The following is a 27,151-nucleotide window of genomic DNA, read 5'->3' as shown; positions in this document are numbered from 1 at the left end:
TATTATTTTTGATAAATTAAAACCTAAGGACTGTGGTTTCACAGCATATTTAAATACAGGCTCCGACCGACTTCATTCTACTCCTCACTCCAGTGTTACTGTTGTTAATTATTTACGATTCCAATCAGTCTTGGAGGCTGTAGCTCTAAGTTGGCATGTATTAATATATAATTTAATTGATTGGAATAAACAAACAAATAAGTAAATACAGAAGTTGTGACAAGTTATGATAGTAACATGTTGGCTGCCGTGTTGAGCCGATGGGCCCAACAGTGAACTTTCCTACTGGGCCGCGTTGATCCGATGGGACCAATGTTGTAAGATTGAGTTTATGACTCTATTCCCAACCGTTGGCTCACAACTAAAGCTACTTATTCGTGCTGTCAAACCAATACGGCGCACGAAAGTATACCGGAACTAATGGCCTGTGAAAAAGTTTTCCTTACTAACTTTATGGGAGGACGATTATAGCAACCAGTGAATATTTCAGTGAGAGTTACATAATACTGCAACAATGGCGCCTGTGGCCCAACTAGCTAATTTTGGCCGGCAGTTAAAGTAGGAATAGTTTGCATTTGAACAAAAATTTATTTGAGTACCCAATATGTCAATATGATAGAAAACAAGTGATGATTGGGTATATACGATCTATGGTGACGATTTCAACCTACACTTACCTTAAGAGAAAGCATGCCGCCACCATCGAGAGTTCTCAACTTGGTGGCCCTACATCTGGGTAAGTGCCCGACAGCGAAGTTTTCACTGTAGGAGACTGGTATGCAGTGTAGTCATGTCAAGCCACAACCACTCCTCCTGACAGACTTTCCATAGCCCTTCAACGGTGAGGGATCTCCTGTGAGACAAGGTTCGTTTCGGTAACCCCTTCTGTCGCTTTACCAACATCAAATCCCGGTGAATGATGGTGTGCAATGTCTTCAATGATGCCTTGAGCCCTTTTGCGGTACTTCTTTGTGTGAGTGATCCTCCCTGGTGACCAGAGCCCCGACTTCGAGAATTCTAGCTCGTGTGCTGCTAGTGGCAGGCCTCGGTTGGCCTGTTTCTGCCCCACAGGAAGCAACCCACGCCTCACCTTACCTGCCCCTTTCACCACCCGTGAAATGCCATTTTTAGACACAGTGAGTTCACGCTCCTTGCACAGGTTGGTAATGGCATTATGACTGTAGTTCAAGTCGGAAAGGACAGTTATGTAAACCTCCCAATAAGCACTTATTTTCGGCTTTTGTCCCGATGTGCATTTACCACACATGTTATGCCCAGTCAATGGTCCAAGATGCCTACACGACTGGTAGTTTCTTTCTTTTCCCGTCTGATGGTACTGCAAAGGACACAAGATGTGCAATGTCGTTACCATTGATCGGAAACAGCCTCTGTAGTTTGCATATGAACCAAAATTTATTTGAGCGCCCAATATGTCAATATGATAAGAAAACAAACGAGATGATTCTTTATATATCTTAATATAGGTAGATAGATATGTAGATGAATAATATTATATTTGAGAGAGAGAGTACCTTCAAAGTCTCACGATATGTAAACTAGTGATCAATTGCTCTAAATCAGTTTATTTAAGTTGTCCCTCTTAAGTGTCAATACTATGACAAAGCTTAGATCTTATCACAGCTTTTGTACTAACATGTTTCTGTTTTTTTATTACAGGAAATTAATCAAGGATTAATTGAGAACATGCAGAAGATGAGAAAGGAATTAGGAGAGATTTTAAATTATATTGTGAACGCTATGATTCACCCCAAAAATATTGAGAGTGATGATCAGAATACAATCTTAAAGAGACCAAATGATAGTTCGACATCTTTACACTCAGTAACCCGACAACCCGTTGAAATAGCTGAAAGATCTCTTTCAACTAATGAAGAAGAGCAAACATTCCATAAAGATCTGAATAACTGGAAAGAAGACGTTGACAATCTGCTCCAAGATGCGCCACAAGAAGTGTTCAGTTCCTTAACAAAATTTGCGCACTTTGTTAGGAAAGCTATAACTGATGGAAAACAATTGGTGAAAGATCCAAAAAGTCAATTATCTACAAACACTGTGTCATCAAAACAAGGGATTATTAATATAATCGAACGAGTTGCAAATGCTCTCCGAGATATAACAGATGAAAGTCTTGGTAGAATTAATTTCCTAGAGCACATAGTGGAAACATATCGCCACAAATTGCGACGTTTAGCTGGAAGCCTGGATCATATAATAGGCAATATAAAATCTAGAATGCATATCAATATATTAGATGTCGTTCCATTATTATTTAATGTTAGTAGTACTATAAGAGAAAAAGCTTCTGAAGACTCAGAAAGAATCAGGGAATCTTTAAAAATAGCCTGTGATTTCGGACAACGAAATGCATTCACTGTAGCTTTCATAAAGGCTGTCATAGATAACGTAGGAGAAGTGTCTATTCAGGAAGGAGTTAAATTGTTGAAATTTTTCTTTAAGCGACTTATGCAAGATATTAAAAATGAAATAACTACTTTCGCATTACCATCACTAATTTAATTTATCAAACAAAACAAAATAAAGAAACAATAAATAAACCTAACATATAGAAACCTCTAGAATTATTTTACCTCCTGACCAACTTTACCTACAACAGGGTCCACAATATTCCACAATAATGTTCAAAGTAGTTTCAGAATCTTACAACAGGGAAGACAGTAAAAGTGCGGAGAGGCAAAGACACTATCCTAATTATAAAAGGGAAACTTCTCAGTCCTTTATTTTGTGTTCCACTCTAATTCCTAATAGTAAATAGTTACGCTAATAGGTATCGCAATCTGCCAGCAATAGATGTCGATATCTTGCTGGCAATTTTCTAATCTATCGTGCAGTTGTTCTCAACCGGTGTGTATCACTCAGTCCTACAAGATGTGTAGCGAAACTTTAGGAGTTAAAAATCGCGAAGCATTTATTAAAATCAATTTTGAAACAGAGCGTACCAATCCACACACCTCCAGAAGTTTGTACAATGCCAAGTACTATAAAGGATTACTACTTTATGGAAACTTATAACTTCGTAGAAACTTATAGTCTTACACCATTATTATTTATGTTATCATTAATAAATTCAAACAAGTGTGCACAATGACATAAGCTTTCAGTAAGGTGTGTCATCACTCAAAGAAGGTTGAGAACCACTGATATAGTGCATAGTGGGCCAAAACTCGGACGCAACAACTAGTTGTAGTAATTACAGATTACAGTAATTTGTTTCGAAAGATTGTCCAGTTTTACAATTAGTGTAATTTTAAATTATTCAAATGTATTTTGGTTACTTATTTACTTATTGTTATTTCAGTTCGTAGACTTAAAATAAAACTATTCAACTACTAAGTCCAAGTCAAATATTTTCTGGGAAACTCTTTTCCTTGGAATGAAACTGACTACACGATGGTCACGATATTAATGACAATACAGCCTTATGTCATCTGTTGCAGTCGTTTATATCTGATAAATTTTATATTTATAACAAATTCCACTATTTAATAATACATTGTGGTAATTTTCTAAATCCATATATGAGTGGCTTAGGAGAAGACAATTGTATTGCTTTTCCTAACATTTGAGTAAGAACGAAAGTTCAAGCATGCCAATGCAATTCACTGCAATGGCCAGTGGCTTATTTACGATTTTGTTTCGTAAGGGGGGGGGGGGGCTTCGCTAACTTTATTTCTGGAAATGTGAAAATTCTGCAAAATGTTTCATTTACTTTAATATAGTATATAAAATTTTGGGGGCTTAAGACCGGAAGCTCCCTTAAATAGTCCACTGGCAATGGCACATACCAAACAAATTTTTCCTACCATCTCTCCAAGTACTTTTTCGAAATTGAACTACTTGTATACTGTTCTATGGTCCGATCTCAACCCATTTCACCTAATAACTTAATTTCACCGAAAGTTGAGCTTACCATTGTCTTCTCCCAAGCTGCTCATATTTTACCTTCCTTTTTTCCTTAATGTCGCCTTTATAATGCTTATCCGAATATGTTAATACATACTATCAACATGCAGTTGAATGTTTATGATAAATGCAATAAACTTTAAGAAATGCCAGGTAAACGGCATTGTATCACGGAAAAAATCTTTAATAAGTCAAGACAGGCTAATACGTAACTATCTAAATCCATTTTCGTCTTGAAACAAGAAGAAATCATGTATCAGCTTGTTAGATTGGCCATTTAATTAACTGATATTTGGATGCTATTTAATCAGGGATATAGCAATGATGGAAGAGCAAATGGACATCTGGGTCTCCGAATGGTTTCCCGATCCCCAAACAATTTCAGTTTCCCGGCCCCGGTTCCCAAATGTAATTCTTCTGGTATATGATTATTAATTGTATTCAATATAGTAAATAGAATATATTTTGTAATACAACATGAAAGAAAAATGTTTAAAAAATTAAAGTACGTCAACATGGTAAAATAATCAAAACGTTTGAAACTAATCTTACTTTTTCTTACTTTCTTTACGTAACTAGAAGCATACAATTGTGGATTTACAACCGTACTATTCCATGACAATATCTGAGTATAACTCTACTTTATCTTTGTTTTCTGAAAATAATACTACTATAAATGGAAAGTGAAACTAAGATTTCCATTAACAATTTTTCTTTTCTTACGAGAAGTTTATCTGTACATTTCCTACAATCTGTGATTCTATCTTCAGATACTGTCAGGACGTATATTTCAATAAGGCAGCATATAGAAAATATAACAAAAATTATATATATGAGTAATTAATGCTTTCATATCACAAAATAAGATTTTTAGTTTACTTTTAATATATAAAAACCCATTCCCCCTGATAAGATAGGGCGTGCCCTCCGTAGAAAAACTTGTTGACTACAACACTGTGTTTATTTCACATTTACATTGATATTTGCATGTGTTCAAAATAGTTGTATTATAAATGCATTATATACACCGATTTTTACATAGTAGTCTAGGAATTTACGTCAATTTTGCACATCGAGCTAAAAACAATTTCTTCTTCGGTACACTACCGTTCTGTACTATAAGAAAAGTTTACAGTCACGGAAACTGATTATTGCACAAACACTTTCCCCATTGTGTACAGTTGTGCGAAATTAAATACAATCTAATTAATGTCGTTGATTTATTTCTTGCATTTGTGTGTGTGTGTGTGTGTGTGTGTGTGTGTGCGTATTCTAGTTGTTCAAACATTATCTTGTGATTTAGAATTCGGAAAACGATTATATTGACAAAAATAATAGTAACATATATTAAATAAAATCATGAATTTCTGACAGCTCTTGGGTGTTTTTTACTTTATGGTAGTGAATGCTTCTTAAAAAATAAGTGAAAAAATGAAATACTAGAAATAGGAATATTGCAACTAACAATTATTGTAACTTCTATAAGTACTGTAGTGATTAAATAGTGCTAACGTATGTATCTTAAATATTTTACTACTATATAGTCCAACATATTACACTAGTTGTAATTACGTAATGCATACAATTTAAAACAGTATTTCACAAACATTTTAAATAATGATCTTATCAATGAGAAATCAATGAAATAATTAAAATACCAATTAACATAGTCGTGTTCAAAGAAACAAATTGAATATTATCTTTCCTTCTTGTAAGCTTTTTACTTGCGTCTCTAGGCTTATAGAAAAAACTTCAGAAAAACGAACAACATAATTCTTTCTTTGTATAGTACCACAAGTTATAGATTTTCTTAAAGAGAAATGGAAATTTCAGTTTTGATAAACATACTGTACAGGAGTTAGTTTTGCGCTTTTTTAAAATGCACACTTACTCAGTATTAGCTATACATTTTGCTTTTGTATATAGTGCCTAATCCATAGTTTTTACCTTCAAAATGTGTCACAGCTAACACCGAGTAGGTGTGCATTTTTAGAAAAGGCAAAAAGCTTGGTAGAGGAAATAGCGGTCAACTTCAAAGTATCCGCATCAAATATTAATGCAAGAATAAGTTATTTGTAAGAGCACATATTTTTTCTTAACAGACTCTAGTTGTCAATGGTTTTAAAGTCTACTGTTTCAATGATGTATTTCAGGTATTGTTCACAAACTAAGGTGATAAGTATGAACTTATCATCTATATTATTACGGGATCTGCACCTTTTATTGAACTACGCTGTTCTGGACCAGAAAGTCGGATTTTTGCTAGGATCTGGCTCCAAGCATGTTGTGACCGAAACGCTAATCCTGCGTTGGTAGGATAATCTATCTCTATGTAAAACACTGTATTCTAGCATTTCCCTAGCAGAAGTAATATTCCTTGTTCCTATCGTAAGGATCTTGGCACACTTTGAAGTACTGAAAAATTTCTCATAACTTTTGAAAATATTTTGAGAGCCTCATTAATTGAAGGTAAGGCTTTCCAAGTTTCCAGAGCACAACACTTGTGATACAACGTTGAGCCACAACTCATGAAATCATGGAAGGTGAGGAGACAAACTATCATTCAAAATCATGCACGATTCTTGAGAGATGATACAAGAGACGTTTCTTTCGTCTTTACTGTCATTGCATATCCACTTTTCAACGTCAGGTATTCTTTATTCCGTAGTCTTCTTTTTAAATCAAGAGCTATAACATGGAACCAAACTACGGTCCAAATAACTAACTGATTATTTCTTACAAAAATTTAAGACGCTGCAAGGATCCTTAGAAGGAACAGATTTTAGGAAGAATTCTAAAAGAAATCATAGCACAGTGATATAAAAGTTTATAGAGGAACATACCAAGACTAACAAACAATGAAAGAATCTTCATTATTTGAAACAAAGACATACGGCATCGTCAATTAGTAAATGAAGATGTTTTACAGCATAATAGGCACACGCTAATTAAAAAAAGAAAACATCTAAAGAATGTCACTTGGCACATGTATATTTATCAAGTTTGTTTTATAGCAGTACCTTATGGAACATTTAGTGTTTAAATACATGATTATCTGCAGAGTTATGTGTCATTAGAGTCAGCAGTGTTTTGTGTGTCTTCAAACTGCGTTGCTATTAGTAATAACTTCTCTACACAAAATTGTTTTTGAACCACGTCTTCGTTACACGCATCGAGGAGGGCGAAGACAATAAAACAGCCTTAGTTCACTTTATTCTCAGTAAGTGAAAAAGTTTAATCTCAACTACATAAGTTCGGGTATGGCGATGGAATAAACTTTGTTTCGAAGATTTGGTGACGAGAAATGTTTAAAATAGACTTTACAACCGCACAGTTTATTATCCAACTATAGTACTTATTTTATTGTGTAAATTAAAGTTACTCGATGTTTATTCATATTCAATATAATTTTCCTTGGTCACAGATTAAGATTTATTTTTACAAAAATGAAAGTTTATTCGGAAATTTTCCTTCTTTTATTTATTTTGAAGAATATACAGTCCTGGCTTGTGTGAGAATGTGGTTTCAGAATACTCAAAGTATTAGAAAGATCTTATATGTTGTCATAATTTTTCCCGTCCTTAATGAGTTTGAGGTTTTTTATCTTAATATTGCGTTCTTTGATGCAAATTAATTTACAGACTAGTTTGTGGACTATCAAAGCCGTAGCTAGGAGGGGTGGAGCGGAGCCGTTGCCTCAGGCGCTGATAGCAAGAGGGCACGGAACGAGAAGAAGAAAGGAAAAGTGTTGGAAATGAGTAAATGACGCGTCTACCCAAAAAACTATTGACGCCCTATTACATCAATATTGTCGTCAGTTTGCAAAGAAATAAATTTGTTAAAAATTTTCTTGCTTGCTGCGCTCGCAACCCAAACGTTTCAATAAGAGTCACAACAAGTTTTTACTTATCACTTAAAGAAATTTATTATATATAATTTGTTAATGATGCCAAGTAACGACTTCTAGTGTACGCAGGAGCGTTTTCAAAATCAGAAACGATCAAAGTCTGAAATACATGTTCGGCGGTACGATGGTGATGAGTTTGATTAATTAATCACGCTTTTCTATCCAATCGCATTAATCACGATGGAGAGAACGAAGGTATGAAAATGAGAAGAGAGTAGAGACACACGCAAGCTGCTGTTCGCGCGGGAATATTAAAAAAGAAGCTAAACAAGGTGAATAATAACATTTTCAATCTTAAAGCAGTTGTAGAATAGGGGCTTAAAGTGTAAGAACTTATCCTAAGGAATTTCATCTTTTTCAAAGACTGATCAGTACCAGTGATTTTTTTTCTTCCATTGACATGTGAAATGCTTGTAATTAGAAGGAATTTATTGGGATCATTCCTCCATCAAATACTTGTATCGTCAGAATATTTTGTGTATACGTATTTAGTTCTGCGATATTTTATCTATGTACATAAATACAAAGCATATTTTTAATATTTTACTTAATAATAAGTAACTTGAAATTCAGAACTTCCATTCATTAAGAAATAAATAATTATTATAATTTCAAACATATGTAGTATCCAAACTATATTTTGGATTTTAAATACAACCATTAAACATAGTCTTCACCTTCATCGATCAGTATTGAGGAATTCGCAAACAAGACTCCTAAATTTCCGTTACATTTTACAAAATATTTTTACCTTAAAAAAATCGAAATTAAAATGCTATTTGTATGGTTACATACTACAGAATAAAATTACAAAAGTTTACAATTATGACTGGAAGTTAATTCTGTCACCCATTTTGAACTTTTAAAAGCACAGTTTCTAATGTATTGAAATATCATTTCTTATCGATAGTATGAAACGTAAATAGTTGTAAATTTCATAACTGTTTTCCAAATGGATTTGTATGCATCAAAAAATAGTTTTGTTAAGTTTAACAAAAAGTCCAAAATAAGCCTGTTGAAAATCTCTCTTATTTGTAAAAGAATGCATAATGATCACTTTTGGTTGTTGCAATGGTCCGTCCAAGCAGCTTAATAAAAATTCTGCAGAATAACAGTAAAAGCTGCTTCCCATATATGTAAAAAAAAAAAAAAGAAAAAGAAAAAGAAAAAAAAGAAAAAAAGAAAAAATGAAAAAAGAAAGAAGGGCTTGGTAAGCTGAGTGTAGAGTGGCGCCGAGTTTTACTTCGCCCCGGGTGTCGAAATCTCTAGCTACGGTTCTGTGGACTACTGTTGAATAGAGAATATCAATGTAATCAGTTCGACGGCGAGGGTGCTTTATTTATTACATGTAACCCATCTTAATAAAATCTGACTTTTATCAAAATATGAGAACTTCGGCAGAAGCACTAGCTCCTTATTTGTTATAATTAATCTGTGCCTCTGTGCCTTGGTGGATCATGGTCTATCCAATGTTCGGCTGTGTCATATACGACTTGGTACATCTTTACAAACATAAAATGTTGTGAAATAATCATAAGAACATTCTATTAAACTCTGGATAGTAAGAATCATAACACAATCATATTGTCTCCAATATAATCTTTCTAAAATTATACGCTTTTCAAACCAGTGTATTGTTGAGACAACGAAATAGTATTTCTTTCTCGCAGAAAAGAAAATGAGTTTTATTTTCTGAACTTATTTATCACTCATTTCATTTAAGCCGATAAAATCGAAATAATGTTTCTCCACTTCAAGTCCACACACATAGTCTGATAAAACGTGATTTTTTTTTTTTTTTTTTTTGTGGAAGTTGTTCATCCCAGAGACATCTTTTTATATCTTACTTTAAAGAAGTGAGTAGTCTGTACTTGTGTAAAAGGTTAAAAGAAAAATATATTTCTGATAGCTTGATATTTAAGCTTCATACAGTAAAAGCTACAAGGGGGTTGCAACAATGAGAAAAAATACCAGAACAGTTATTGTTAGGAAGGCCAGTTTGTCACTTGGTACATACATATCGAGGGATAATGGTTATTGTACCCAGAAACACTATTAAATCTATAATCATAATCGATTATTCTGAACGACTAATTTATTTATTTATTGCAAAACAAATGATAAAAGTACTATAAAGAAATCATACCATGCTTGCTCTTTTTCATTAGAATTGGAATTTTGCTACATACGTTAACTTTTATAACAAGGTAGATAATATGTGTTTAAAAAACAAATACGAGTTGTGACACAAAAGAGAACGAGATTGTTCCAATAAATCACTGTACTTACAAAATAAGTTCTCTGTGATGTTATCACCTTCGAAGTAGTTCCCTTCAGCACTCACATACTTCTTCATACGGTAGTGTCCTCGCTGGTAACAAATGAGGTTTCTGGAAGGTCCTTCAGAAGATTCTCCGTTTTCACTTGAATATCTCTAATTTAGACAAAATGAGTTCCCCTTATGCAAGATTTAATTTTAGGAAATAAACAAGGTCGTAGGAAGCAAAATCTGTCAAATAAGATGAATACTCCATCACAATAATGTTTTTGCTGGTCAGAACCTGCTTGACAGATAGGACTTTGTGGGCGAGTTCATTGTCCTTGTGTAACAATCATTCACCATTCCCACGAATTATCTTTTTAGTATTTCAATGTAGTAGTACTGAGTAACATTCTGACCACCAAGAACCCACTCAATCATTAGAATTCGAAGAAGACAATCAACATTGCCTTGAATTTTGATTTTGGCATGTGCGATTTTTTGGATGTCGGGAATCCTCGACACGTAAAACATAAATCATCTTCTCGCTAATTTGTTTTGTTGCTATATACAATTATTTCGCAAATCAGTCTTGGAAAAAGACTTCATTAGAAGAAAGAAACAAGAATCTAGGAAACTCAAAAAGGCTATAGATGCCATGTTTCCTGGTACAGTAGGCATATATGCAGTCCTTGAGGTGAACAACTTCCTTTTCCTCTTTCAACCAACCTCGGGTACAGAAGTAGTATCTAAAAATTAATAAAGAATTAATTATAGCATATATATATATATATATATATATATATATATATATATATATATATATATATATATATATATATAGATATATATATTTAAAAAAAAGCTTTATCACATTAATCTATATTAGGAGGTCAAGTAACCATCTGTTAGTGTAATTGTAAATATAACTGAACATTTGTTTGCTTAACAGTGGTGGGTTGTGAGATGATGTTGGAAAGACAAAGTAGTGAACAAAGACCGTTAATGATAGTGGATAACAACAATAACGGGCTGAAAGTTTAGTTTTGACACGATGCTTTATCTTCAAAAGTTCCCTCCCCTAATAAAATCAACGACTTGTTTTCTGCTTTTGCAGTGAAAAAAACATAGAAGGAGCAGGAGAGCTTGATTTGATTGATCATCAACTTAAGTGGAATAATAGTAATTAAGATACTTTTGTGACATTTTAAATTGAATTCATTTATCATGTACAAATAACAGAAGTTCCTGATATGGAGAGGTTAAAGAGGAACAATTCAAACTTTTCTACACATTACTTCTGTACTTTCTCGCCTGGGTTCCTCCTATACGGGTCATCCTAAACTAAAATTTATCAAAAGTTTCTGGAATCAAAATGTATTATACATACACACACATAAATTGTAAAGGCAATGCAATGACCACACGTAAATGATAACATCCTTTATTACACTTCCAAAGTATGCAATGCGAAGTTTGATAGAACGGCAAATCCGTCTGTCCGTCTGCCTGCCTGTGGACAGGTATCAGAATCAAAACGGTAAGATATCAAGATGAGTTTTTTTTTTTGGCAGTCGATTGAGATTCCCAAGAGTATTGAGTTCACAAAATTCACATGTTATTTATGTATGTAATTACTATTAGGGTGGTGCAAATGAAATGACTTATTTGATATTTGATTGGAAACTCAGCTCAGCAACACAAACAGGCTGGGATATCCAGACAATCAGCAAACAGAATGTTGTTTAACAGAGTAGAATGAAAGTGTACCATCGAGAACACACATTTATCAATATTTTTTCTATATGACTTTAAACTACGTAGAACATTCTAAGTATTAATAACAAGTTGCAAAGAACATCAACAGTGCATTTAGACCAATAATTGCTAATGAACATACTATTCGTCATTGGTTTGTCAAATTTCGTTTCGGTGATACAGCATTGCAAAATGAAACCCGTGGGAAGGACCAACATCATGTTCGGATAAGGGCCTCAACACCACTGTGAAAGCAGACTCTCGGAAATGTATTCGTGTTATTGCAGACTAATTAGACATACATCCTATCACTGTTGTTTTGCTACTCCGTGTAATGGTAAGGTGAAAAAATTGGGGTCATATGTGCCACATGACTTGATATTGGTCAACAAAGATTGCCCTCTGAAAATATGCAGTTTTCTCGTTGTACGGAGTAACTGGGAAAGTTTCCTGCATCGGATTGTCACTTCAGGTAAAAACAAGAATCTGATACGATAATCGCAAACTGTCAGACACTAGTTAAACAGTGATCAACGCTAAGAACAGTTTCCAAAGCCCAAAGAATGTATTGTTGCTCATATGGAGGTCTATGGTAGGATGATCCATTTTGTCTTTCTTCGTCGAGGCGAAAGTATCACTAAATATAGTTATAGTACTGAACTCAATGAAATGCACTGCAACCGTGTTTTAAGTATGCAGAAATTGTCAACAGATATTGAGCCTTCATGTTGCACAAAAGTACAGAGCTCACACATTGCTCAAAGGACAGCACTTTCTCCAGAGTTGCAGTATGAATCCCTTCTTCATATATATAGTGATCTCCGATGTGTTTCCCACAACCTACCTCTTTCGTTATCTCAATCACTTCGTGAAAGGAATTAGTGGGGAACGTGTCTGTCTTGTCGATTCGTATCTTATTGTATCCTCTAAAAGATTCTATATCTTCTGGAGAATATATAAAGACATTTCTGAATTTATAAAGTAAATTATGTACATCAGTGTTCTAAGATTCTGCCAAACTGGAAAAGATTATGTCGAAAAGATGAATATTGGAAGATTTAGCTGTGCGTGTTTTAATCTTTCCTGAAGTTTTTATCCGATCTAAAGGTATTTTGTTGTTTATTGTCTTTCTTGATTTTCTTCTTCATTGGTTTGAATAGTAACCTGCAAGTCTGTCTCTGTTAACGACATTGATGTATTTTTTATCCAGAGTCACAAGATAACTCATCAGATTGAAAATTAATAATATAAGGTTATCGTTTGGTATTTTCTTGGACAGTGCTTCTAAGCCATAACGATTATGCAGAAACTGCAAAGGAATAACGGTGTAGATTGCTTCGGCATGCTTTTTATACTTTGTTACTATTAGAAGAAAGAAATAAGATATGGATGGAAGAGTAACTTAAGGCCACAAGTTTTTCCTTTAGTTGTCCATATTTTAGCATTGCTAATTGATTCTGATTATAAACTGAAATACTAAATCAAATGCTACGTCCTGTAAACATATTGGTAAAATGTTCTTCTTTTCGGGTCCCCATGATTCCCGTTGTTGCCAGGGTTGGAAGAGTTAATGTACGCAAGATCCTTGGGTTCTATCCTTTTACTTTTATTTATAAATCCATTAAGAATATTAACATTTAATACAAAAATCTCTGGAGACACTATAGTATCCCTTATTCCTGTAGGCTATCTTCTAAGGAGTGGCTGTGGAGAGATTTTTTTAGGGATGCACCACGGCCCAGTGCAGCCGACCAGAACAGTTAATTAGATAGGGGGCTCCAGCCCAATGCAGCTGGATAGGATATTCTTGGCCCAACCCAATCAAGAAGGTAGGAATACTCCATGGCCCAGTGCATCCGATCAGAGCAGGTTTTAGTTAGGTATGGATGCTACATGGTCTTATGCAGCCAAACAGAGTGGAAGAAGTAGGTATAGTCAATCCTAGAGCAGATTAATGCTTAGGTGTTCGCTGTTCCTCGAGGGATCTTTGAGGTTTCTCGTTGAATCTCGGCACTGGTGCCGTTGTAGATAACGTCTTATATTTTCGGAATCATGTGATGGCCGGTAGAGTGTAGTCCGCTTGTTTATTTATTAGTGTCACATAGTTGAGACATTACAATATTAAATATTTTAACTTCTGGCTTAAAATTACTCTCGTGTTTGATTCAAAAGGTATTTTTGGCAGGATACTATGTCTACTGATTTGTATTATTCTTATATAATATATTTCTCGTTTTGTTTTATGATTGTAAACCACTGTTGAAATGACTTGGAAAGGAAAATGGACGCACCAGAAAAATTGCCAGACAAAGTAATTCGGTCAAATACTGGAGAAACTATATATAAAGTATTAAAATTATACAGAGAAGGCAAACCTAAAATGTGGACGGATTAATGTTAATGCCTTTCAGAAATTTTCTTTATTGTTCAAGGTCCTTTTTCCATATAGAACAATTAAGTTAGAAGGAATCTGAATGGTTTAATATATAATATAATGTTAAATAATGTTATATATCCAACTCAAAATGACTTAAAGTACGTATGTACACGATTATTCTTATACGAATATGATAAGATTCAACACGTTATTTTTGTTTTTTTTTGAAAAACTGTTGAACTTTCGAAAAATTTAACGTTTAAACAGTACCTCTAACACCACTGCTGTATACTTGACTACATTTATAAATAACGAAATTATTTCGTAATCATGCCTATTACAAATATATTAAACGCGTAATATCTTAAATTCAAGGCATGTCATGATCATACAGAATTGATTCGAATAAATGTTCCTAAGAATTGTTTATAATTTCGTATTCCATCTGTTAATAAGAACATTTAACGATGATGTTATTGAAGATAATCTCTTCCAATAATTCACTTGTCCCCTTCTCGTTTCATATGACATGTGACTATGTGTGTTTCATCCCCAGCTTTATCCCCACTTAGAAGCCCCAGTGCCGGATTTACGTATAAGCTAAACAAGCTATAGCTTAGGGCTTTGCTTATAATAGGGCCCTGTTCCCCAACCCTGCTTGTAATAGGGCCTATGTTACCCAGCCTCGCTTATAATGGGACCCTCGTTCCCCAGACCTGCTTGAAATGGGGTCCCTGTTTCCTAGCTCCGTTTATTATGAAGCCCCTGCTTCAGAGCCCTGCTTAAATGGGGGCTCCGTTTCCCATCTTCGCTTATAATGGGGTCTCCGATAGCACTCATAATAGGGCTTCGTTTCCCAGCCCTACATGTAATGAGACACCTGTTTCCCAGTCCTGCATGTAATGGGGCACCTGTTTCCCAGCTCCGCTTTTAACGGTTCCCTTGTTTCAGAGTTTTGCTAGTAATGGGGACCTTGTTTCCCAGACATTACATTTAGCTACTTTAATAAGACTTCACGGTATAAGTGTTATGGTACCTTGTACTTGCATGCTGATAGAACTCCAGTCCTGCCCTTTCTCGTACTCTTTGGAATACAAGAAATCAGGGCTGGTAACAGTGAATTCATTAAGAAGAAGATGTGAAACGACAAACTGTCGAAATAATAGTAAAACATGAAGAAATTGCATCCTTAAGCGGCGATACTTTTTATATCGCTAAATTATAGATATTTCGCTGTACGTATTGGAAGTAGTGTCAAGAAGTATTTTCATAATATTTAGAGTTACTATCGTTATCACTCCTTTTCAGAGTCAATAATGGTTCACTAATGGAAATAAGAGGAGTATGAATCATTAGTGTTAGTTACCTGATTCGTTCGTTTTTATATATTAAGAGTGCACTGTGTTTTATGTATTGTGTTCAGAACTTCACAAGTGAATTTATCTTGTGTAAGTTAATATGCAGCAGCCTGGATGTGTTAGGCCTATCGGCACTAGTTACTAGATAGCAAGATAAAGTACCTAAATCTTTTCACATCGCAGTAAAAAGAAGCTACGTATAATATTTATAGTTCTTATAATCATTTTAGTCTAACAGTGATGTTTTTCAACGATATTTTATTGATTTTTAGCGAATTTGAGTCGTACTACAATTCGTGTAATCTCCGGGAGTTGCGTTCCATTTTGGTCTGAGTTACTCTAATAACTTGACCTGAAAAAACTCACACGATTGGTTAAAAGTGGAGTTGAGCTTCAGGCAATACTTACTAAACCCTGTGTGATATTCAGACTGTACTTATCTACATTGGATCTCTGGAAACTTTTGAAAGTTTACCAAAAAACCTGAATAGAAATAACTTGAAATTAGAAATGTTACGACCTCCACGTATACAAACATGGAGTGGAGCTCTGATCATAGTTGACACAGAAGGAAACAGAGAAAATTTGCAAGGGGCTTAATTGGGACGAAACTAAACTACAGTTAATTTTACAGGTTTTATGTAATATCTTCAAAATAGACAAAGGTAATAGAGAAATGGAAACGCAGTGGACTAGACAATATTATTTTACATACGGTACCGTTACTATGACTCACGAATCTGTTTTCGCTTCACAACTATTTATAGATTTGGCATACATTTGCGGCTCTATAAATGTCTGCTGTCCAAGTGAACAGTTTGGACTATTGATATTGATATATTGATATTGATTGGGATATTGATTTGGATATTGATATAATAGTATAAATTAACAACAAGTGTATTGCGTGTACGTTATAACATAATGTCATATTAATAATGCTATATACAGGGAAAGTCAAAATAATGGACCCGATTTCAGAAATTTGTTTCGTGAAATGTAACAAACATATGTTATTATGAAACATGTGTTTAAGAAAGGTAAGCTGTCAAAGTTTTCTTGGAACATATTCACAAATTATCTATGAGAGCACCTCGCGTAACTCGGCACACATCAAGCCGATAATCTATCTCCTGCCATACCTTTACCAGCATGTTGCGGTCAATATCAGGAATAGCTGTTATGATGCGGGCACGGAGGTCATTCAATGTTGTTGGAAGTGATGGTACGGAAACGTGATCCTTTACAAAACCCCACATGAAGAAATCACATGGAGTAAAGTCATGTGTACACTAATCACAGATTTGTTTACACGATAATGAAGGACCAGAAAGATATCTGCCTTCCATTCAACGTCATTTTCCTTAGCTGCTCGCTGCTGACTCATAGCGGTAGAAAGTGGAAACAATGGGTGGAAACTAAACTTTGCAAGTTACCCTTTCGAAGTGGATGTCTCACGATAACATACGTTTATTAGATTTCACAGCAGTAACGAAGCCAGAGGGGGCAAGGGGGCGAGCGGTGGCTACCTGGTGGCTACTCCTGCCCCCCTGACTGCCACCCAGACTGCTCACCAGACTCCTACAATCTTAAAATAAAGTATTTTATATCAGCATCATAACCAATCTCATTGTCAAATTGTACAGAGGTTGTTCAGTCTACTTTTGGCCAATTTCAACTTACCTAAAAATTTAGAAGAATCTATGGCGCCAGGTCCGTAAGTGCTGGATGTGTTTCCCTTGGCTCCTAACAATAGACTGATAGCGTAATTTCCATTGTAATAGGTTTCTCTGAAGAACTGGGAGGGGGATCTTGTCCCATTCCCTTTGCACAGCTTTCCAAAGTCCTTCCACAGTTGTCACACGCCGTTTTCCCAAAGCCCGTTTCAGCAATCTAAATCGACAATAGTCCATAGGACTTGCATCTGGAGATTTAACAAGCACCTCGTTGAAAGGTGTCACCTGTATACCACTTGCCTCCTCCATCTCCCTGTAGAATGCGAGGGACGATCGTGCGGTATGTGATGAGGCCTTGTCCATGTGAATGCGCACCAGATTGACGTCATTTCCGTACATTGTTGGAATCTCATGCTCGTAGATCGGCCGCATGATCTGCTCCTGAAAATACTGCGAATTTATTTTGCAGTTCTTCGTCACCTACGAATCTTCAGTTTACCTCGATAACAGTAGCCAGTAACGACCATGAACCCTTTTGTGAAGGATTCTTTACAGACACGGACCCACCTTCTGAAGCTCTTGGCGCCTTTCTCTCGGTACATGATGGCTCTCGGTTTGCCGCAGTCGGAAAGGTAAATCCAAGCTTCATCGAGCGTTACCACGTACATCCGTACCACCTTTGTTTTGCCAGATGCCGTTCGTATAGCTTCTTGGCGTTAAACTTTCGTTCCTTTTGGTGGGCATCCGTGACAAGATGGCCGCGAGCTTTTATAACTTTTTCCAGCTTGAGTTGATGGTGTAACGTCCGGCTCACAGTCCCCAAAGACACGTCAAGACGATTAGTCATACACCTATGTATTGGCGGATTTTCTTGCATTTCCAATTTGCGAAATTTCCTCTGCATGGTGGAGGTGGTCTTGGTGCATCCCCGCTTGCTAGGTAACTTCGTTGGTGATCCAAATGGTGGAGCTTCGTTGCCCTTGTACTTTTTAATAACATTTTTATTCCACTTAAACTGATGTTGCAACCATTCTTCTTGCACTGTTATTTAATGACAGAAACACTAAAGTGGGCGTCATAAAAAGCCGCAACATAGCCTTCCCAAATCCGGCTTAGATTGGGCGGCATTTTGGTCACAGAGCTGAAACCCACACAGTTGGAAACAAATTTAACACAACACTCACAACGATGGTCCTGTTTTGTGCGTTATTGTCGTCTGCGCGGAAAAAAACAACTCCGTTCCTAGAAAGCCACTGCACAACACTGCAGGACGCCACGAGCCAGGTCGGGTGAGTCCATTCTACCCGGGAGGGGGAAGGAACGAAATCGGCCAAACGTAGGCTGAACAACCTCTGTACTTTCCATGCATTTACTATGGTTGATTAGTGCTCAAGCTTTCTTTTTGGAGCGCCTGGATATGCATGTATACTTTTGTTTTCTAATTTAGCGCTTTTTCTGTTAAATTTTACAGTTCTTTCTTATGGATTTTTAATTTCCAACAGTGAGAACAGGCAACATTTTATGTCCAATTCAACTGAAAACAGAACTTTCATTGTGCCTAGCAAACAACAATAGTAGAGTTGGTCGACTTGTTTTTTTTTCGCATTGGATCAACTTCGATTAGAAACAAACCATTAATTGTATCATATACATTAAATAACTCGTGTGTATTTATGTAGGTTTGAAGTTTTTATTTAAGCATTTTGTTTTATTTAACGGTGTCATACTTTTTTCTGGAACATTATTCTCCGCATTTCATATTATAAAATAGGCTTATATCAGCTTAATTTTCGAGTACCAGCGCTTAATTTTTGGCGGAAATAAAAGAGTTGTGCTTTCCCTTACTGCAAATGATAATAATAAATGTATGGAATTAAATTGATTAGCTCTTAATAATATGTATTGTCAGAGTACTAATCTTTAGTTAGTAGGGCTAATTCGTATGTGCCAGTGCTTCCTTAGCTATTTTGCTTCAAAGCACTGACGTGACATGTACCTGTACCATATTGACGATGAACCTCTGAAAATTTCGTAGCCCAACCTTGGAGTTCACGTGAAATGATGAAGTTTTGTTCTACATACTTCCCCCGAGGTTCAATACACTTCCTTGTACAGTGCTCCAGGTGCATATATATATATATATATATATATATATATATATATATATATATATATAGATAGATAGATAGATATATAGATATAGATATAGATATATAGATAGATAGATAGATAGATAGATAGATAGATAGAGATATAGATATGATACAGTAAGTTATTACCACGTATGATATAGAGGAATGTGTTACTTGTACCATACGCAAAAATCATTCAATTTATGTTTAGGCTATCAAAAGTTGCATTGAAAAATATTATTTCATGTGCAGACGGTACTTATTTGTTAGTTACAAATTTTACTTGAAATAAGTTTAATTTATAATTATATAATTTAAGAACAGCAGCAAAATACATGTGCTGTAATGTAAGTCAAACATAATAAAACTATAATTTTTGCTATGAAAAATAGCCTCCCCCCAAAAATGTATGTGCCCTTATGCCTTCCTAAGAAATTAAAGCTGATGTCGTCACTGTTTCACAGAATAAATTTCTGATATCGGGTTCATCATTTTGATTTGCCCTGTATAATTATTAGCAGTTTGCGTAATATATTGACACCTCTTGTCATTTCATATTATAACAAGCTTCCAGAGACTAGATTATGAGTCTGTATTTTGTTTCTAAAGAATTTTGCAATGTCTTGTAAATGTTGTAAATTGATCAATATGTAAGTGAATATAATACATATATGATGTATAAAAGTATTTAGATATCTATTAGGTTCCTAAATTACCATATAGCATATATTCAACTCCTAAAAATGGCGACATTTTGTCGCTGATAAAGAAAGCTAGATATATATATAAAGGGCCCCATTACTTTCAATAGCTCAGGGCCCCATCAAATCTAAATGCGGCACTGAAAACTGTGTGCATGGCAGGTATCAAAAATGCTGACAGATGCTCTCAAAGAGCAAGGAACAACAACTGCATGAGATTTTTTTTTGTCTCACTGAGTGCTGGATGAGGTTGACCTCTTTTCTCACATAGTGACGGGGGATGAAACCTGGATATAATACGTAACTGGGTATTCAAAGCAGTAGTCAATACAATGGCGGCACTGTGATTTTCCTAAAACGAAGTAACTCAATCAAAAACTATCAGTATAGAAAATCATGGCAACTGTGTTTTGTGGCCAAAAGGGTTGTGATTCTTGTAGAATTCTTGGAACCAGGACGAACAAATACAATAGATATGTATTGCCAAACATTGAATAATCCGTGATGTGCCATCCAAAGTTGGCGAAGAATAATGCTATGCCCTGGAATTCTTCTGATCCGTGACAACACCCGTCCACGCACAGCTGCTCGTACTGTTTAGTAAATTCAGAGATTTCGATGGAAACTATTCACTCATCCCTCTCACAGCCTCAACCTTGTCCAGTTATTTCTTTCATTTAGTTCTCGTTAAAAATGGTTTGCATCAAAACGTTTAACGACAGTAAAGTGCTGAAGACATCAGTTCTGGACTGGCTACACTCAGGCAGCACAGTTTTACACTGATGACATACAGAAACTTGTGCCTGGCTGCCATAAATGTCTGGAGGTTGCGGCAGAGTTAACGAAGGTCTACAATTTTTTTCTTTAAATTCGAACATTTCCTCAATTCCTTTTTTTGCATTCTAGCATTCATTACCGGCATTCTCCATGAGCAACTCAAATTGAGTTAAATATCTAATATAGCTCTTAAAATTAGGTAGGCCCATAGCCAGAAAATTTAGACCGATAAAAACATTTTTTTAGAGGGAGAGCTACCGAGTTCACCTTACTTGGGGGAGATGAAGTGTTCAGAAGACTCTCCTGGCCCCACTAACCATTTTCCTACATATAAGTTAAACAAAACTGATGACAACCATAAAAGTAATGAAATGAAACGGAAGAATCCCTCTCCACCTCCCAGGCTTCCTCACTCCACTCATGGCCTGTAATTTAACTAGGTACCGTTTGTATTCGAAGTAAGCACTCTACTATTGAATACATACGTAATTCAATGTAGAAAATGTGTCTAATCTATCAAATGCAGCCAGACTCTGTTTTTAATTTCCTTTTTGCCATTGTTCGTCATAGAGTTCCAGAGTTACGTTGGTCCAGTAAGGAAACTGTCATGAAAACATTCAATATAGCATCAAACAGCACTCATCGTCCCCCCCCCCAAAAGATATTTTGTTTCTGCATAAAATAGTAAATGGAAAATTAAATTCTCATTCTTTACTTCCTACACTTAATTTCAGAGTATCCATTAGTACAACACGGACGAGGAGTCTTTTCTATGTTCCGAAACCTAGACTTGGAATATCCCAAAAGTCGCTTACGTACAGGCTTCCGAGTGAATTTAATAGATTTCCAACTATCATAGATGTTTTTACCCCTGAAAGAATTTTTCAATGTGCAGTGTGTGAATTTAAGTTGTTAAATGTTACGAGTAAATATTTGTTAATGTATTGTGAGTATTATTATTATTTTGCATTTCTGTTGTGCATGATTTTTATTGTTTTGCTTTCCATTTGTTACGTGTTTCAGTGCACAATTGCCGACATGTTGTATCTAAAACTATTCTTATAAATATATAAATAAATAAACTGTATTTTGCGCATTGCTCATTTACACATTTCGATTTTCAATTATTGCCTAAATATACATTTCAAGTCCTTCCCGAACAAGTCTTTACCGATCATGCTGAAATGAGGAATGTATTAGAAACTGCTTGTAATATAAATTTACATCGTGCTGAACAGTGGTATAACTGTCCGTGGGTTGAAATCAACTGAACTATTTTTTAAAAGCACATACAAATATATATTACTAACTTATATAATTCCTCAATTTTTTAAATAAAGTTATTGGGTTACTCGACAACTTTTACCTTTTTTACAAATATTTTTCGCAAATTTTGATTATGATATAATGCATTTTTGTGTTTTGTTTTGTTTTTTGTACGTTAACGTGTTTTCTTTCTTCGGACTTGCTATGTATTGTACGGAAGCACATTTTTGTTTATTTAATTTTTGCATTTTTCATTGTTACAGGCACAATCTCTTCCTAACCCAACACCTACGTATTTCGTCACGGAAGAGGATATTAAAAACGCGGTAGGGGAAGTGATTGGGAAGACAACTACAGTGTTCAAAAAAACAGGAAATATACCAGAAAAGGTCGCTGTGGCTATCATGTCCAAAATAAATAACTCAACTACATTCTTGCAGACGTCTATCTCAGACTCAAGCCCAGAACTGAAGAAAATTCTCCAATCCATCAACCCGGATCTTTCTGTGGACTTCGGGCACTGGGAAAATTATGCCAATGAAATATTAGGTAATATACCAAAACATTTTAAATCTGTTCACGACTCAATCTTGTCCAACACTAGAAAGATTTCAGAATCAATTCAACAGCAAGTAGAATCGAATATCAGAAATATAATGGAATCAAATGCTAAGCAAATGCAAGACATCTTTGGCACTGTCTTTGGTAACTTTGAAAATCATTTTAGCAATTTTTTCGGCAATAATAACCCATACTTTAGCCAATGGGAAACTGCAGTGGACGATTATACAAACCAGTTGCGTGGACTTTCTCGTAAAGCTGATGAAATGGTCAGAAAGTCGAGGAAGATGCAAGAAGGAGGGACAAGTGTAGCTGATTTATCCAAACTTGACAATATTACAAGTTATTTGGAGAATTTGCGTGACAAGCTTGATAGCCAAGCGTTCTCGGATTCACGAGATTTCAAGGGACTCCTGAATAGAGTCAAGGATATATTGCGAAAGCATACTGACACTGTGCGTAATCTGAGGGTGCAATTGGGAGTTAATCCATTCTATGTGACACTTGGAGGTATAAATGATTACTTCAATAGAATTTCAGATGAAATAAATAGAGAGATTTTGGCGCAGCTTGAATAGGCTTATTATTAGTAAAGTCTATGCTTTATTAAGAATTTATTGTGTCTTGTTAAAGAATTATAATAATTGTTCAAAAAAATTGGTATTAAATTCATGATGATTCGAAAACAATCTAGTAATTATTATTCAATCTTCATCAACATACTATTTTCTTACTAAATTTTGTTGGGCTTATAGAACTTGTATTTAGAAACTATGCACCATCACGCCATTTAGTAATCTATGTTTGCAAAGATAGTTGACATATCTTTATCTTATTTCACAATAAATACTACAAATCACCAAAGCAAAGGCGATGTTGGTCAAATATGTTTGTAATAGTATATTAGCACTACAGGGTACAATACAAAGTACTCTTATTAACGCATTCACTGTATATATAAAATAATGGAAACATCTTAACAGAATGCAGTTTACTTTATTAAAATGATGCTGAACCACTTTAGTCTGTAGCACAGCTAGTATTTGTTACGGAATTGCAGCATACTAAAATGTTTCCTGAGTAACAGTGGTGCATCCTTCATGCAATTTAATATACATCAGAGATTGCGAAGGTAGAAATCTGAGTCGTATTTGCAGCTAAAACTTGCTAGAGGTGTTCAACAGTGTTCTTAATTGGTGCATTGAGTAGGCCAAACAAGATGTTGAAGTTCATCTTGATATTCTCCAAAATAAGACTCAATATTTGTGTGTATTGACACAATTTCAAATGGGAAGACTGTTAACATTATTGAGAAACATCTGTGCGATAGAAAGTGCGTAGTCACTTAAACTTTCCACCTTATCATTGACAGCAATTTGTTTTGGAGAATAATATGGCCAAGGGATTAAAATGACTTTGCGGCAAAGCCATGTTTAACCGCATATTGTTATGAGCTCTAGTCAGGCTGACGTCTTAGAGACATATCTTTCCAGATGTTAATTGCGTTGTGCACTCAATTGTGCCATATTACCCTTTATGATAATTTTCTTCAATGTTCGGTAAACTCTTTCACCAAAGTTCCTTTTCCCTAGGGGTTCTATATTCCGTAACTCACCTTCGACACTGTTATTCTCGATGCACTTAACACACTACGAGTCGCGATTACATTTGCTTTTAGGCCTACTCATTGTGCATCCACAATTTTCGCTGAAATCTGAGAGGCTTTTTATTTTGCACCACTGACATATGATGTATGCACATATGAGCCTTATTATACGACTTCGCACACAACATTATCGCCAAACAAAGCTGCAGTGGTATGTCAATGTTCAATGTAACTAATTCAATTAATGTACTAAAATTAAGATTGCGATACATGAATGTTTCCATTATTTTTACTACTACAGTTTTGGGTACAGTTAATAAAAAGTTATATATGAATAGCTTGGGAATGTACTAACGCGTTTTTCTCACTATGTGTAAGTAGAATCATATCAGTTATTATCAGCATTTCGGTAAGACCGCTATATAATTAGATGTCTGAGGGTAACGTATTCTTTTGCACAATATATCACAGTGTTTTCTACCAATGCTTTTGCATTTAAGATGAATACTGAGGAAGGTAAGGAAAGTACTCTTCGGAGATTTTCATATATAAGTAATACCCCTATGTGAAAACAGTGTGACAAATTTTCTTTTAGTGGAATACCATAGAATATTCTATTAGAATATTCTGACCTCTGCTTGATATCGGAATAATTTCAGTCCAGCAATAATATAGAGGAGAAAATATTAGGTCTATTAAATAACCATTCAACTTAATGGAAGAAACGAAATCTAACGTAACATTAATACTCTCTCCCGAAATGCGTCTTTTATACTTTCAATATATGACAAAGCAAAAACGTATACATTACAATAACACTAATTTCGTATAAATATCAAAGCATACAAGCAAAGTACAATAAAGTAAAAAATTGTTTTCCTAATATGGTACCTACTCAGAAATGATATCAATGGTTATTTAGTGTCTCACGTTATTTATTGCAATAACATTGCTGATGGAAGTTTCCCTTGTTGAAGATTTTGAAGATGTCTTATACGACACCACAATTTATTTCTAAACTTACATTTGTGTTAGTATATAAAAAACTTGGGAAAGAACTGGGTTATCAGCTTACCATGATTCTACGAATCTAAACACATGCTGTGGCTTCGGTAAATTTTGAAAAGAAAAAAATCAGACGGTTTAGTTAAACACCACACAATTTGATATACATGAAGAAACAAAACTAAGCGTAATTTTACATTGACATTATGCTAACTATAGTATTTATAGAAATAGTATTTTATGTTTTCCAATTAATTTCTTAAAAATATACTAGACTAACATAGTTGTTTGTGACATTTTCTATTGACATACAATTATGGATATTAAAGAGTTACAATTATTAGTAGGTTGGTTTACTAACATATTTAATGTTGTATATGATAATTAGGTACCATTATTTACATAGCGTAACGTAGTCTAATCTTAAGCATTTCAAGAGAAAAATCCCAAATTAAAGAGGTCACAGGAGATATGAAACGATTAAGGATTGGTAATATGATTTTAAGCTTAATTTAACACAATACAATAGTATTCAATAATTAATCAAAATAAGATATGAGAGAATATTTTCTTTATGAAATAACAGAATTGGACAAAATGTTGTAAATTAATGACAAGATTATTTGGTAATCTGTAGACTTATTATCATTAATCACTTTCATCGGGAAGATACACACACACACACACAAACACGCACACAAAAGAGAGGAATATTATTTAAAGTTCAGTTCCTCAACAAAAATGATGTTAATGTATGATATGGGTATCCTTAACGACCACACACGTCTCCCGACGATGTGCTGTGTTCTTCACGAGCTGGTTCAAGAATTCTGCAAGCAACTGATTCCATTCCTCACGAAAAACATTATTCAGCCCTGTAATTGTTCTTGGTGAATGTTGACGGGGTACAACTCACCTCCCAAATGAATCTAGGCATGTTATACGGAACGCATATGTGAAGACATCAGTGACTAGCTCATGCGGTGTATGGTTTAGCATTCAATGAATTAACCCAGCAGATTAACTCGATTCCTACTCGAATAATCGTCCATGAAGACAAAATTTGAATCGATTGCACTGCTGGAAAGTCGAATGTATTGTTGAAGTACCTTATATCTCTACTTTCGAGTGGTAACAGTAGGGTTAGCAAAGACGTACAGTTCCATGCGTCAATTGTGCTTGATGCCTCCCAATACGAGTATCGTATTTCACCATCAATAAACTCATCTCTTTCCATAATGTTCCTAGGATTAAATCGTATTCCATGTTCTCTCGAGACGAACGTTTAACAGTAATTGTTTTGCAAACTAAATTGTCCTTGTATGGGAAGAGCATGTTCTTCTTTTAAGATTCAACTTCGATCGTGTTGACTGCGTTGTAACTGGTCATTCGGTGTATCAGATCAAACGGTTTATGCGTGGCATATAAAACATTTGTCCTAAATCTCCAGTACATGTTCTTCTTTTCTTTTGAGACGCAATTTTTATGGTGCTGACTGCTTTGTAAACGGATCGTTCGCTGCCTTAGATCAAACGGTTCATGTTTGGCAGATAAACCAAGTCCCCTAAATCTCTGGTAGATAGTTTTCTGTGAAACTCTTTACACCTGAAATATTGCAAGTTTTGAGGTGAGTTACCTCCTAGAGATCATCTGGTTTTGTAGTGCAGTCAAGGTCAGATTTCCATCATGTTAATCTTAGAACACTTGTATTGACTTACAACAAAATTTCTTGTCATTAGAAATCATCGTTAAATCCTGAAAATAACACTGCATCACACGCAGGCCTTCGGAGCCTTCGTTCTGTCTCACCTGCTTCCAGATGCTC

The 27,151-nt window shown here is 35.1% G+C and overlaps 1 protein-coding gene across 2 annotated transcripts in view; it reads left to right on the top strand.

Moving 5' to 3' along the window:
* Positions 1–27,151, top strand: part of LOC145691779 (uncharacterized) — a 123,982-nt gene that overhangs the window by 60,143 nt on the left and 36,688 nt on the right. The window contains exon 2 of one of the 2 annotated variants that reach the window (XM_081767091.1): positions 22,418–23,350. The exons of the other annotated variant lie outside the window; for it this stretch is intronic. Within the exon in view, the coding sequence (XP_081623217.1) occupies positions 22,418–23,293 (876 nt within the window). The 3' untranslated portion in view covers positions 23,294–23,350. Of the gene's footprint in view, positions 1–22,417; positions 23,351–27,151 lie in introns of those variants that run through there. 2 annotated transcript variants of the gene reach the window in all.

The sequence above is a fragment of the Thermobia domestica genome, chromosome 8 (assembly GCF_964235325.1).
Source record: "Thermobia domestica chromosome 8, izTheDome1.hap1.1, whole genome shotgun sequence".
Taxonomy (NCBI): domain Eukaryota; kingdom Metazoa; phylum Arthropoda; class Insecta; order Zygentoma; family Lepismatidae; genus Thermobia; species Thermobia domestica.
Note: the sequence above shows the minus strand (reverse complement) of the source record. Positions and strands in the feature narration are given on the sequence as shown.